Here is a 14,767-nt window from a genome sequence, read left to right on the forward strand (position 1 = left end):
GGAAATCGGGCACCACGTGTGCCAGCCCCTGGGGAGCCTGGGTGAAGCCTGCGGCTCAGAGCCCAGGAAGCCGTCCTGTCCCTGCAACACTGAGACCCTGAGAGGCATTGGCCGGCCATGGCGGGGCCTGAACTGCCCTGCCCCTCCTGAGCCTTCCAGAGGGTGAGTTGGGGTTAGGTACCCGGGGGTCTGATGGGGGGTGGGGGGATGGGGGTGGGTGTGTGGGTGGTGGTGGAGGTGACCAACTCTTCCGGTTGGGACTGAGGAACTTGGGATGTTCAATGCTGAAGTCAGGACAGACCTGGGGAGACCAGATAGCTGGTCACCCTCGCAGGGTTTCTGAGCTGGCTTCCCCTTGCCTTTGAGGCGGGGCTTCACGAAGGGGAGGGCTTGCTTTGCCCTCTCTCCTCCTAGCATTTTTCTGTCCTCGTCCCCTCTTTCCAGCCCCCCGGCCCCGCCACCTCTCTCTCTGCCTTCATCCTGTGACTGAACCTCCCACTCACAGTGTCTCCCGGGCTGTGGACCTGAATCCTCAGCCAGCGGGGACCTCCCACGCCTTGGAGAGAATGAAGACCCAGGTGAGGCATGGCCCCATGCGGTTTGCTTCCAATATGAGCCTAGATCGCCCTCAGCACCGTCATGGCCATCACCACATTCCTAGGGCGCGCACCCCTGGCCAGGAAGCTCTGAGTGCTTTGCGTGTATTAGCTCATCGAGTTCTCAAAACCAGAAACGGCTCCTCTTCCTTTTCACATCTCCAGGCCTCTGATCCGAGTGCCCTCAACTCATCCCCACTCCCTGCTCAGGGGAGCTTTCCTTCCCGTTGTCCCGTCCCCATCCCCGCCCCAAGGCTGAGCCCACGGGCACCTTGGAGCCCCCAGAGCTCTGTGCCCATGATCTGTGTACATCTGTCTCCCGGAGAAATTATCGTAACACCAGCTGCCCCTGGTGAGCGGCTTGCAGCATCGGCTCCTTTACTCTTACCTAGATTCCGTGGGGTGTGGGACAAAGGCCATTCCCATTACGCCAACGAGAAAACTGTGTCTCAAAGAGGTGAAGTCATTTGTCCAAAGGTAGTGAGGGCGGAACCCGAATCACGTCGTCTTCGCCTGGGCCCAGAGCCCTGTGTCTGGCCGCTCCACGTCCTGCTGGCTCCACAGGGGACAGGTGCTGGCCAAAGGCACTGAGCCTCAGGAGGCAGCACTGCGCCCAGCACACAGCTTGCCTTTGGGGATTGTTTCTGAATGTATGTCTGGACAGGAAGGGCTGCCCAGAATGGGCAGTGGGAAGGAGGAGGTGAGGGCCTGTGGGCTGGAGACCACCCGGGAAGGAGTTGGGGTTGCTGCGTTATGGGTGGGGGCTGGGAGAGCCTTGGCTGTTTCTGAGCTCTCCCCTCCCCCCCTCCACCCCCACAGCGAAGAGAGAGGGGAGAGATTCCTAGTGGCTGTTGCAAGTCCAAATGTGAGCAGCAGGTGAGCAGCTTAGAGGTTAGATACTGGCTGCACCTTTGGGTCTATGGGAATAAATCCTGAGATAGGAGACAGACGTGAGATGCGGCTGGGCCCCAGAGGAGGGCTACAAGTTGGGGGTGCAGAGGGTGGGGTGGTGCACAATACAGAGCGACACTCCCAGCTCCATCATTTGCTGCTCATGACCTCAGCAAGTCATGTAAAGTCTCTGCACTTCATTCTTCACCTGAACACGTGGAGCCGTCAGTGCCTGTCAAGGGGATTGGCAGCCCTCCCGCCGGGGCGCCCTCACTGGCCCTGCCCTCCCCCGCCCGCCCCCCCGCCCCCCCCGCCCCCGTCCCCCCTATGGCCCTTGGCTCATGCTCAAAGGGGAGCACTTTCAAACTCCCCTCCCACAGAAACCTGCGACATCCAGTTAGAGATATCCTACTTGGGATCTTTAAGGGCTTTATTTTAAAAAACACTGAGGTATAATTTACATGCACTAAAATCCACTTTTTTTTTTTTTTGGTGTGCAGCTCTCTGAATTTTGACAAATACATATAGTCCTATAACCACCACTTTATCAAGACAGAGAATGAGCTCCATCGCTTTCCAAATGCCTTTCTGCCCTCTGTGGTCCCCATCCCTACCCCAGGCAGCCACTGATCTGTCTTCTGTCCCCATAGTTTTGCCTTTCTCAGGATGTTGTGAAAGTGGGGTGATCTCATCTGTAGCCTTTTGAGTCTGGCTTATTCCACTTAGCACACTGCATCTGAGCTTCATCCACATCACTGCATTCATCAGCAGTGCGTTCCTGCACTTACCTGAGTAGCATCCCACTGCGTGGAGGTACCACAGTTTTGTCTATTCACTCACCAGTTGAAAGACATTTAGGTTGTTTCCAATCTTTGGAGATTATGAATAAAGAATGGCTTCAGTACGCACACTACATTCTAGAGCTGGGAGGTACTTCTGAAATCAAATGAGATTTCTAGATGTACAAGTATCCTCTTTACAAATAGCCCAGCCCTCTCCCGCAGTTGAAGAAATGCAGGCCCCAAGAGGGGAAGGGATGTGTCCAGAATTACAACTGACTCAGGAAGTGGGGCTAAGACTTGAACTAAGCCTTTCAACTTGCAGGATGATGTGAAGTTCCAAACACATTCCCTGAGAACCTGCCAGTGCCGGGTGGAGTGCCGGGTGTTGTAGGCATGAAAGCCTGAAGGAATGATCTTGGTGCTGGAGACACTAGCCACCTGGTGGGGGCCAGACAAGGAAGCAGGAGTAACCGTGCAGGTTCCTGCTGCAAAGCAGTGACGAGTGTGCACAGAGAGGAGAGGACCCTGGGGGAGAGTGCGAAGGCTGCACGGCTGCCATGGGCTTTCCCCATTTGTCCAGTGGAAAAGGGCAGCCAGAGGGAAGGGCAGGTGCAAAGGCACGGAGGGGAGCGATGCAAGCTGTGGGAGCACAGAGGTGCACAGGGGAGAGAGGCGGGAATGGGCCCACGGAGTTGACCAGGGTCAGATGAGAGGAAACCTCTCTGGTCAGGCTGTTTCCTGTAGGGCAGCCCCTGGCACACAGTAAGGGAACAAGCCTTGTTATGGAAGCGAGAGGAGGGTTAGCAGGGAGGGATGGACTAGAAACTCAGTGAGACTCTAAATGAAACAGCCTAGAAAACAGGGGCCAGTGTGTGCAAACACTTGTATGTTTCAGAGACCGTATACAAGCCAGTAGGGGATAGGTTGGTGCTGAGATGACTGATTATTCACATGAAAAACAATAAAATGAAATCCTTTCCTTACACTATAACCAAACATATTTATTTATTGTCTAAAGTTTTACATATGTCTCCTTTTTCCCCAACTGACCTCCCCCCCGCCATTCCCACCCCGGGCTATATCCAAACATATTTTTGTGTGAAAGTATAGAAATCTATATTTAAGACTTCTGTGAAAAGGATTACTTAAGCAAACACACACACAGAGCAAACAAAAAAGACAGTGTTGATAAATTTGATTGGCAACAACCAAAACCATTGCAAAAGCCCTCTCTTCAAGAATAACAGTTAATAAGTCTTACAATGTGTCAGACAAGACGTACTTTATATATATTAACTCATTTAATCCTTACAAATGTATGAGGCAAGGGCTATTATCATCTCTATTTTACAGGTAAGGAACCAGAAGCACAGAGAGGTTGAGTGACTTCCTTAAGGTCACACAGCCAGGAAGTGGTTAAACTGAGATTCAAAATCAGGCCATCTGGCCACAGATTCACCACTACACTATCCTGCCTCTCAACAAAAGTAACCATACACATAACATGAAAAGACATGCTATACGCATAACTACCTAGAACTTACAAAGAGCTTAAGTGAAGAAAACTGAATAGAAAAAAAAAATAGGCAAAGGATAAAAACAATCCATTCACATAAAAGCAAATCCTACATGAAAAGGCGTTCAACCTTATTAGTAATAGAGAAAATGCAAATTAAAGGTAGCAGTGAGAACCACTGGCGGTGGAGTGTAAACTGGAACAACTCTGGAGAGTGCAGGAGAGAATATGGTTAAGCTGAAGACAGCCGTATGTTACCACCCAGAAATTTCACTCCTACCACAGTGCTCCCACCTCGAACGTGTAAAACTGTCACGCTTTAAAGAAGCCGGGCCCATCTCCGTGCTCTATTCCACAGCAGCATACTCTACAGAAGTTGAAATGAATAACCCAGAACTATATGTATCAAAGTGGAAAAAAATCAGGTTGCAAGAGGATCATACAGTAGGGTATCATTCATGTAAGTTTAAAAATGTGCAGAACAATACTACATGCTCTTGATGGACGCATAAACACAAAGAATAAACGCATGCATGATGACAAACACCAAGATCAGAACGGGTGTTTCCTTTGGGGGAAGGGGAGATTAAATCTTGGGAGAATTCCACCTCCATTAGGAAAATCGGCTAGTAGTAGTCGAACAACTACAGTACTAGAGAGAGACTTGGATTTGCACCATAACAGGCTTGTTCCAAGTGCCTTGGAGGGGACCTGGGTGAAGGTAGTTGCAGAAGGTTTCACGGAGATATATCACTAAATATACAGGAGAGAGACAGCAGGCCCAGCAGAAGGAACAGGCTGTGCAGAGGTGCAGAGGTGCAGAGATACATGCATGGCGGAGCTGTTGAACGGGTCATACCGGGAAGGACCTTGGTTTCCCAGGTGTGAAATGTACATTTATATTGGAACTTCCCTGTGGACTTCCATTATGTCTGGATGAACTTAAGGTATAGAAGGGGCCAGGGTAGGGGTCTCTCTCTTTCTTCCCTCTGGCTGACTCCCATGGGAGCTGTGCCCTGTGTCTTCCCCATCCCAGGCTGGCTGGCGGTTTGGCCAGCTGAAAGTAAAAAAGAAGTGGCTTTTCCCAGCTTCCTGCAGCTTTTTTCTGCTCTCAGTGCTCATGACCGGCTGCTTCCTGTGGCAGTACTTCCTCCCCAAGCTGAAGACCGGTGAGTGCAGAGGCATCCTCGAGTTTCTCCCACCCCCGTGGGTCCTTGTGGGCTCCGAGCTGCCACTCCTGACCCGAGGGTATCATAAGATTTAGACTCAGAAGCTCTGGCCTCTAACTGTGCATCTTTGGGCCGGTCATATGACCTCTCCGTGCCTTGATGCCTTTGTGTATAAAATGAGGATCCTAATGCCAACCCCAAACTTGCTGGCTTCGCACAAAGTGATTCATTCTTTGTATTAGTCTGTGGGCTGGCTGGCAATTCTGCTGCTGGTCTCATCTGAGCTCTCTCTCCAATGCAGTGGGAGAGTTGGATCTCTCCCTCCATGTGGATTCTCTCTCTCCAGACCGCTATCCCAGGCTTGTCCAGGAGGGGGCAGTATTCCCAGGGAGCAAAGGTGCATTAAGGCCTAATTTTGGGAAGGCCCAGGATCAATGATCAATTCCACCTCATTCTTTTGGCCAAAGCAAGTCACAAAGCCAGGAGGAGCTAAAAGAATGTATGGCCACAGTGAGCCTCCAGTCTAGCCTCGGTTCCGGGCAGTCTCAGGAAGGACTTGGAAAGGGTGCAGCTCCTCAAGGTGCTGGCACCCTCACCGCTCCACACCGTCTTCAGAGGACGAGGGGAGGTCTGGGGGCCGTCGGGATGCTCTCCCAGACGGAGTCCTGCCCTGCAAGGCCCACACCCTCTTCCCCGAGGTTCCAAGGAAGCCATACAGCCAGACCAGAGCAGAGCGAGACACGAGTCCCCCATGCCCGGACGCACGGCTCCGGCGAGAGACCGAGTTCTCCCTGTGGTTTAGGCCTGAACCCGAAGTGGAGCCCCAAGTCCACTTCCCCACCCAAACGTATAATCAGAACTGGGGAGAGACAGACAGCACATGGCAGGGCCTGCCTCGAGGAGCTGGAACTTGTCTGAGTCTGCGGATCACCCGGAGGGAGGAAGGCGGGCGTGAGGAGAGAAGGGCTGCCACCGGGAACTGGGGCCTAATTGGTATCTTGAAGGCCAAGCCGCCGGCGGAACATGTGGAACTGTCCCCGCTCCTCCAGGCACACTCTGCCCTTTGCTCCTTGCTACACATGGCTGGTCTCTGCACCCTGATGCTCCTGGTGAGGCTGTCACCAGCTGGGGGTGGGGGGTGGGGGGGCGGTTGGCCCCAACGTATGGCTCTGGCCTCTGCTGCCACCTTCCCTCTCTTCTAGGGTGACCTCTAGACTCCTATCCTGATCGCTACTTCCTTCTCACCATGTGATATTCCCGCAGGCTCCTTGGGACCAGAAGCGCCCTCTGCCTCTGTGAGGATGTGTCCCCAGCACCCGAGCCTGTGCCCCTGGCACACCCTGTCCCCGTGTTGAAGGAGGCCCTGGAAAAGGTCAGTGATGACCCAGGAGGGTGCCAGGCCTGAGTGATAAAGGGGAGGGTCGCTCTCTGCACTGGAAGTGGCACTCATTCACCATGTAATTTTTGAGCACTGACTCTGTGCTAGACACCAGGGGCATGGCAGAAAGACGATACGGTCCTGTTCCTAGGAAGCTACTAGTCTGGGAATGAAGGAACGAACAGTCAAGATGATAAACACTGATAACACAGGGGTGAGAGTGAGGACAGGGGAAGGTCAGGGGACTGTGGTGGGGGCACAAAGGGACTGACTCTGGGGTCAGGGAAGGCTTCTGGAGGAAGTGGTGTCTAAGCTGAGATGTGAACAATAGGAGACACCCCCTGATGGACATGTGAATAATAAGGAGCTTTGGGGGGGGGAGGGGGGCATGTGGAAGGTGTGCTCCAGGTAGAGGGAACAGCATGTGCCAAGACCCAGGGTCAGCAGAGTAAGTACAAGGCACAGACAAAGAGCCATGAGGCAATTCAGTCTGGTAGGGCCATACGTGGAGGGGGGAGAAAGATGAGATTGGGGAGGATGACAGAGCCTGTATCACAGAGGCCACTGCAAAATAATTAAAACAAAACACCCCCCACAACATAACTTTTACCACTGAGGATGGCCTCACAGTAGAGGGGGTTGTCAGCTGGCTCTAATCTGTGCCAGTCAGACCCCACCCACTTGGGTCACTCACCTTAGGAGGCATACAGACAAATGAAACACAATCAGAGAGTAAGAGCAGCAGCGTGGTGGGGGGACTTGAAACTGTCATCTGAGGAACAGCTGAAGGGAAGGAGGCAGACGATTCCACGTGAGAGAAGATGCAGGCTGGTGCAGGGGCACACTCACGGTCTGCAAATACATGGAAGGCTTTTGTGAAGGAGAGGGAACAGTAGGGTGCCATGTGGCTCTCGGGGTGGGGGGCCATAGTAATTAATGGAAAAGCAACAATGAACACCATGCTGCCTTGTAGCGAGCACTTAGTATGTGCTAACCTCTTTATCAGAACACCTTGTGGATCGCTATCAATACGGGAGGAGACAGATTTAGAGACGCAAAGCTAGGGCAGGGGTGGAAGCTACAGGTAGACAGAGCTCAACTCAGGATACGTAAACTCACTCAGCAAGGCGGTTAATTAAGAACAGGGGTGGGGCTGGACTTAGCATAGGATTCTAACTCTGATTCCACTAACCATCAGTCACTTGAGCAAGTCACTTTCATATCTCATAGCCTCATTTTCCTCATCTGTTAAATGGGGAGAAATTAGCACTGAGTTATTATGATGATTAAATGAGACAATGTATGGAAATGACTTTATACCGTGCCTGGCACATTCTAAATGTCCAGTATACGTTAGCTGTTGTCGTCATCATTACACTTCATCATTGCAAAGAATGAGGCGTTTTCAATAAATGTTCAAAAGAGAACTTAGGGGCCTTCTAGAAATAGTGAATTCTCCAACACTAGGGGGTCAGACTAGGCCTACTGGAGGTTTTCTAGGGTAGTGAGTTTCAACCTTTTTTATCTCATGGCACACAGAATCACTAAAATTCTGTGGCATACCAAAAACATTTTTTTTTTTTGCCTCACAAAAAAATAGGTATAATTTGGATTCATTCATACCACATGACTATTGTTGTATTGGCTATTGTCATTTTTTTATTTGACAATCTAAGGGAAAAGAGGTCAGTGTCCCTGACTAAAGAGTCAGATATTGCATATTTTATTTTTTGGAGATATTGCATATTTTTAAAGTTCTTGTGGCACACCGGCTGAAAAATCACTGTTCGAGGGCGTAAGACAAGGGTTTGACTAGATCAATAGTTCTGTACCCTCCCTCCTTTTACGTTTTGCCAAAGAAATGTTTCTTATCACAAAAATCTCATGAGGAACCCCCACATATAAAACAGATTCTAGGGGAGCTGCTCTGATTGCAGCCAGAGTGGGGGCCCATGGTATGAGAGCCCAAAGTCTGGAGGCTCACTGGGCTCCCTTCTAGCAACTGGGGCGGGGGGTGGGAGGGAGCAGAGAGTGAAGGGGAGCCAGGAAAGGCGGCCTGTGTGCAGGGTGTGGGGTGGGCATGGGCAGAGTGTGTAGATGACAAGTGGGGTGTGTCTCTGCACCCACATTCTGAGCCTCCTGCTCTTCGCCTGCAAGGTGGAGAGGATCCTGCGCCAGGCACTGTCTGCCCCAGGGCTGGCGGCCATGTCTGCAGTTGTCACCCACAATGACACCGTGCTCTGGACTGGGAACTTCGGGAGGAAGAATGGCTCGGACCCAGCTTCTGGCCCCCCCAATGAGTACACCATGTACCGGTCAGCTGGGTGACCTGCAGGGTCCTGTGGAGGGATGAGGGATGGGAGAACAGGGGGCACCTAGGAGGTAGGGGAACTCAAGAGAATCATGCCTGGGGTTTCTAAGCCCTTTATTAAGTCTTGACAGTTTTATAGATGAGGAGGCTGAGGTCCAGAGAGGACCAGCGAGTGCCCAACTTCACACCACAGAGGTAACAGGTCAGGAAGGAATCGCTTCTGGAGAGCCCTTAGCCCAGCGGTTCTCAACCTGTGGGTCGCGACCCCTTTGGCGGTCGAACGACCCTTTCACAGGGGTCGCCTAAATACATCCTGCATACCAGATATTTACATTACGATTCATAACAGTAGCAAAATGACAGTTATGAAGTAGTAATGAAAATTTTATGGTTGGGGGTCACCACAACATGAGGAACTGTATTCAAGGGTCGCGGCATTAGGAAGGTTGAGGACCACTGCCTTAGCCCCAAACTCCCTAACTCCAAGAGGCTCCCTTGTGTCCCACCCCTCCCTCATGTCCATGTGCCACAAAGGAACCATAACCAGGCCCTGGGCTCCCGGCCCAGGCCCCTGTCAACCGGCAGCAGTGGCCCAGATGGAAGTCCCTGGGGCCATTCTGCTGCACACGTCCCCTCCATGGCGCTGCCTGCAGGATCCTTCAAGCTTACAATGCAAAGTGAACACATCTGCTCCCAGATACTGTGAGGACTGGAGGAGTTCCATTCACACTGCACCTGCTGTGGGCCAAATATGGGGACAACAATTACACATTTTGTCACTTATTGAGCACTTACTACCTGCCGGGTATCTTGCCAAACACTTTACCAGCATGTTCTTGTTCAATCCTCTCTACAACCTGTGAAACCGACAAGGAAGCCGAATCTCAGAAAGTCTAGTACTTGCCCAAGACCACTTAGCCAGTGAGAGGCAGAGGTATGACCCAACCAGATCTGTCCACAGTGGGAAAGGCCTGGGGGAAGATACTCAGGGATGTCCGTCCATCCAGCCCAGCCCCACAGCCTCTGGTTATTTTCTCAAGCATCCCAAAGCCAGTTCTACAGAGGCTGGCGGATTTCCATCTGAGACATTAAATAAAGTGGATTCAGTTCTTCCCTAGAATACTAGAAAGCTGGAGGCTGGGGTGCAGGGTAGAGATGGGTTGTGGAGCCAACAGTATGCTCTCTGCACCTTTGTGTCCCCAACATTGTCTAGAATCGCCAGTGTCTCCAAGATCTTTCCAGTCCTCATGCTGTCCCGCCTGTGGGAGGAGGGTATCGTGGTCTCCCTAGATGATCCTCTGGACGGTATGCCAGCTCCTTCACTATTAACAACCCGCTGGGCATGGCACCAGCCCCCAAATAGCAGAGCCTGATGGATGGGCTGGAGGAGGTGGGCCCAGCCCCAAGGCCTTCGCCCGTCACCCTCCGAAGGATGGCCAGCCAGCTCTCAGGTGAACGGTTTTGAACTTACCTGGCTTAGCCCCAAATAATTCAGGTGGGGGGAACTGAGGAGCGGATTCTCATCCAGTCAGGCCGAGCCCACTCTCTGCTGTTTCCTGAACTGGCCAAAGTCTCCCCATTCTCACTCCTCTCCAGCCACACTGGCTGTGCCATGCTATTCCTCAAACATTCCAAGACATTCCTGCCACGGGGCCTTTGCACTTGCTGTTCCCTCTGCCCGAGACATTCTTACAGAAAAGAATGGCCCTCTCTCTCACCTTCTCCAGGTCTCACCTGCTCAAGGATCACCTCTGCAAGGCCTTCGTCTGACCAAATTACTTTTCTCTGTAGCATGAATATGTATTTGCTTGTTGTCTGGCCCCTCCACTAACTCCACAAGGCAGGGACTTTGTTCATTACTGAATCCCCAGTACCCCGAACAGTTGTTGGCACAAAACAGAAGCTGGAAATCCATTATTGAATGGATGGATGGAGAGAACCCAAAACCTGCGGTTCTTCCAATAGTTGTCACAGCTAATAAACAGAAAAGTCCAAAGCTGTTTGGCCACTGATCTCAAGAATTTTATGGAATCAAACTGCTATAGTTGACGATAATTACTTTTTGAGCAGTTACTATGACCAGGCACCATGCTAAGCATTTTATTTTACCTAATCCTCACGTCATCCCTATGATAAAGGAATTATTTCCCTCACATTACAGGTGAGGGGACTGGGGCTTGAGAGGTTAAGTGGCTTTCCCACTAAAACACAAGCAGGATTAGAGTCCATGCTGGACTATTTTTGTTTTTCAGGCGATTTTGTTGGAAGGTGGGGAGGGGGGCAGTGCACCCAATGACCACCCCTCCAACCTCAGCTAGCCCAGCAGGTCTGACCACTGCTCCTCCCCAGGGCTGCCCCGAAGGCTGCGATCCACTTCGCTGCTGTGGAGGGGCAGCACCCAGGAGGCCCTGAGCCTGCTCAAGGATGATGTGCTGGTGGCGGACCCGGGAACCAGGTGAGGATGCGCCTTGATGCTCTGCCAAAGTTAGGAACCTCCTCAGGACCACCCCCCGCCACCCACCCTGCTCCCGGAGAGAGACTGCATCCTCTCGTCCTGGGTGATCAGAGCCTGAAGAGACCTCGGGGTCCCTAAATACAACCCCTATTCCACAGCTGGAAAGACTGAGGCCCAGAGAGGGGTGTCACAGCAAAGCAGGTGCTGTTTGAACCTTGAGTTCTTTCCACTCATCAACTCAACATTTATTGAGCACCTACTCTGTGCCCGGAATGTGCTAAACTGAGATACAGAAGTAAACAAATTTACTAGTAACCAGGTCCGTCCTCATGGAGTTTGAATTCTTGTGAGTCGGCCATGAGCATTCTTATCAGTGAACAGATAAACAAGATAGAGATTTTGGGGCGCTGATGGGAGTGGATAGCTGGGGTGGCCACTGAACAGAGAAGCCCAGCTCTGGGGGCGAGGGGCTGGACAGAGGACAGCTGGTTCTCCCCGGCCTCAGAGGCACCCTTCCGGGCCTGTTGGCCTTTTTTGGAAAAAGATGCCCTGTCTGCTTCTCTGAATGCTGAACTCAGGCCCCACCTCCCTGAGGAGAAAGGACCCAGGAGATGCTCAGGCATCTGCACCCTGGAGTCCTCCTTTCAGCTGTGCCACTAACTTGCCATGAGGCTTTGGAGGAGGCACTCAGCCTCTTGGAACCCACCTTCCACATCTGTAGAAAAGGAAAGTCAGGCCCCAGCCCGTGTAGCTCAGTTGGAGGTTGTCCTGTACACCAAGAGGTGGCCGGTTTGATCCCCGGTCAGGGCACATACCCAGGTTGTTCAGTCCCCGTCAGGATGCATCTGGAAGGCAACCGATAGATGTTTCTCACTCACATTGATGTTTCTCTTTTTCTCACTCTCCCCCTTCTTCTCTCTAAAATCAATTAAAAAAAACACATAAAAAATTAAGGGAGGTTGGGCTAGAGTTCAGGAATGTCTAAAGGGATTTGTGGGTTTTCATCTGTCTGTGCCTTTTTGAAATTGCACCTTTTCTGGGAAAGAAGAGAGACCTCTCACTGACTACTGGTGTCTACCATAGCTGGGGAGAAGGGAGGGGAAATCCTGCCCCCCATTTATCATCCTTGAACCACATGATCGCTATAATTCCCCCCCCCCCCAACAGTCTAAGACTCTAGTTTTCTGTTTGCTAAAGTAAATCACACTAAAGGGTAAAGGACCAATAAGATTTGCTTTACCACTTGCCCAGCCCAGCTCTCCTCCTTCCTGCTGTGTGACCCTGGACAAGCCCCTGACCCTCTCTGGGCCCTCCTCTTCCCAGATGGAGAATTAGTGATCGCTGAAGTCCCTGAAGGGTCTGACCATCTGGGATGCAGTGAAGCAGGTGCCTTCCCGGACCGATCCAGTCCTAGGAAACTCTGGTGGCACTTCAGACAGTCTGAGCAGGTCGGAAGGGGCTACTTCGGGCCTGGAAATGTTCATCACGGGCCGCACCCCAGTTTCCACACTTCCCGTTCCAGGTGCCATTACAGCACGCTGGCCTTCTCGCTTCTGGCGCACGTCCTGGCAGCCCACACGGCCCAGGGTGACTACCAGCGCTGGGTCCCCGAGAACGTGCTGGAGCCGCTGGGGCTGGCAGACACCGGCTTCGACCTCACCCCTCCGGTGCGCGCCCGCTTGGCGGCGGGCTTCTACGGCAGCGGCCGGCCGGCCCCGCTCTACGACCTGGGCTGGTACCGCCCGTCCGGCCAGATGTACTCCACCCCCGCCGACCTGGCCCAGCTGGCCATGGCGCTCCTGGGCAGCGGGCCCCGGCGGCTCCTGCGGCCCGACGCGGCCAAATCGCTGCTGGCACCGCTGCTGGCCTGCCCCGGCGCCTACTTGGCCGACGAGACCGGCACCCCCTGGGAGTTCCACGCGCAGAGGGGCTACCGCCTGGCGCGCAAGGACGGCTACGCCGCCACCTTCTCCCTGGTGCCGCCGCTGCAGCTGGGCCTCGTGCTGCTGCTGGTGGCGCGGGCCTAGGACGCGCTCCTGCCGGCCCTGGAGCGGGCCCTGCGGGAGGCCGCCCCGCCCCGCCCCGCCCCCGAGCGCGCGCCCGTTCGCCGGCTACTTCACCTGCGCCAACCACACCTTCTACGAGGTGCGCGCCGGGCCGGCGGGCGAGCTGCGCCTGCGCCAGTTCGGGCCCCGCGCGGAGGCGCTGGTGCCGCCCGCGTTCCGGACGCTGGCGCTGCGCCACCTGCGCGGCCGCGTCTTCCAGCTGCACGTGGCCCGCGCGTTCCCGTGCGCGCTGCCGCTCGGCGCCGCCTGGCTGTCCCTCGAGGCCCAGCCCGGGCAGCTCGTCCGCGTCTACCCCCTGGACCGCCGCGGGCTGTCCCCGGCTTCGACGTTCCCGGGCTCGACACGTACCGGGTGCTGCGGCTGCTGCGCAAGCCCGTCTTCCAGACCCAGTGACCCGGGCTCTGGCCGGAGCCTCCCCGCCTCGCCTTCCCGCGAACCCAGGTAGTTGACGAAGCGGGGTAGGGCCCCCGCTACTCGGAGTGTGGACCCCGGACCACAGCCGGGCTGCAAACGATTCCTTATCCACGGGGGAGGACGAGCTAAGTACAGAAACTTAGAATAAAGCATTTACAGACTTTGAACAGCGCGCTGACAAAGTACTTTTGTGTCTGTTGAATCTAAGACAAAATAGGGGCTTGTGTTTTGTCTTTTAAAAAAAATCAACCTGCGTTATAATTTACATAAAGGGAAATGCACATTATCAGGGTATAGTTTGGTGATTTTTGGTGGTGAGTATGTATACCCACCACCCCTATCAAGGTATAGGACATTCCCATCGCCCCCCAAACGTCCTTCCTACTGCAGTCAGTCCTCTCCCCTGTCCCCAGCTCCAGGCAACCACTGATCTTTCTGTGCCCACAGGCTAGTTTTGCCTGTCCCAGAATTTCATATGAATGGGATCATACAGTGCCGTCCTTTGTGTCCGTTTCCTTTTGCTCAGCATGATGTTTGGAGGTTCGCGCATGTCTTTGTGTACATCAATAGTTTGTTCCTTTTATTTTTAAAAAATATATTTTATTGATTTTTTTAGAGAGGAAGGGAGAGGGATAGAGAGTTAGAAATATCGATGAGAGAGAAACATCAATCAGCTGCCTCTTGCACACCCCCTACTTGGGGATGTGCCCGTAACCAAGGTACATGCCCTTGACCGGAGTCGAACCTGGGACCCTTGAGTCCGCAGGCCGACGCTCTATCCACTGAGCCAAACCGGTTAGGGCTATACATATTTTTAAACATATTTAGGGCTCTGTACTATCCTGAAGTAAAGAAACCTAATCAACTTGCCCAAGTCCAAAATTTGCCTAATGTATTTTGCCATGAACTGTCCTTGAATGACCTTTTTTTTTTTTTTCTTTAGCAGAACTTGAACTGACATTTATTGGACAGACAGTTACTGAGATCCTGTCGTAGGTCAGGCAGTGTCCTGATTATGGAGAACACAGCTGAGTGTATGGCAGACATGGGCCCTGACCTTTCCCAGCAAAATCCAGAGAGTTCATGTTTGTGCGCGCTAAGCCCTTGTCATGCTTCATGTCATTTAATCCTCACCTGTGCTCTAGGACTTAGATGTCATTGCCCCATTTCACAGACATGAAAATGAGGC

At 52.9% G+C, this 14,767-nt stretch overlaps 1 protein-coding gene across 1 annotated transcript; it reads left to right on the plus strand.

Annotated features, from left to right (window-relative positions):
- The first annotated feature begins 4,013 nt into the window (after nt 1-4,013).
- Nucleotides 4,014-13,827, plus strand: LACTBL1 (lactamase beta like 1). Its single transcript, XM_059686246.1, is given in 11 exon segments — nt 4,014-4,034; nt 4,795-4,954; nt 6,218-6,271; nt 6,274-6,326; nt 8,490-8,647; nt 9,857-9,942; nt 9,945-10,094; nt 10,993-11,098; nt 12,621-13,172; nt 13,174-13,475; nt 13,478-13,827. Coding segments are annotated over 11 exon segments (1,722 nt in total). The 3' UTR covers nt 13,558-13,827.
- The last annotated feature ends 940 nt before the right edge of the window (nt 13,828-14,767 follow it).

This window comes from Myotis daubentonii, chromosome 3 (assembly GCF_963259705.1).
Source record: "Myotis daubentonii chromosome 3, mMyoDau2.1, whole genome shotgun sequence".
Lineage (NCBI taxonomy): Eukaryota > Metazoa > Chordata > Mammalia > Chiroptera > Vespertilionidae > Myotis > Myotis daubentonii.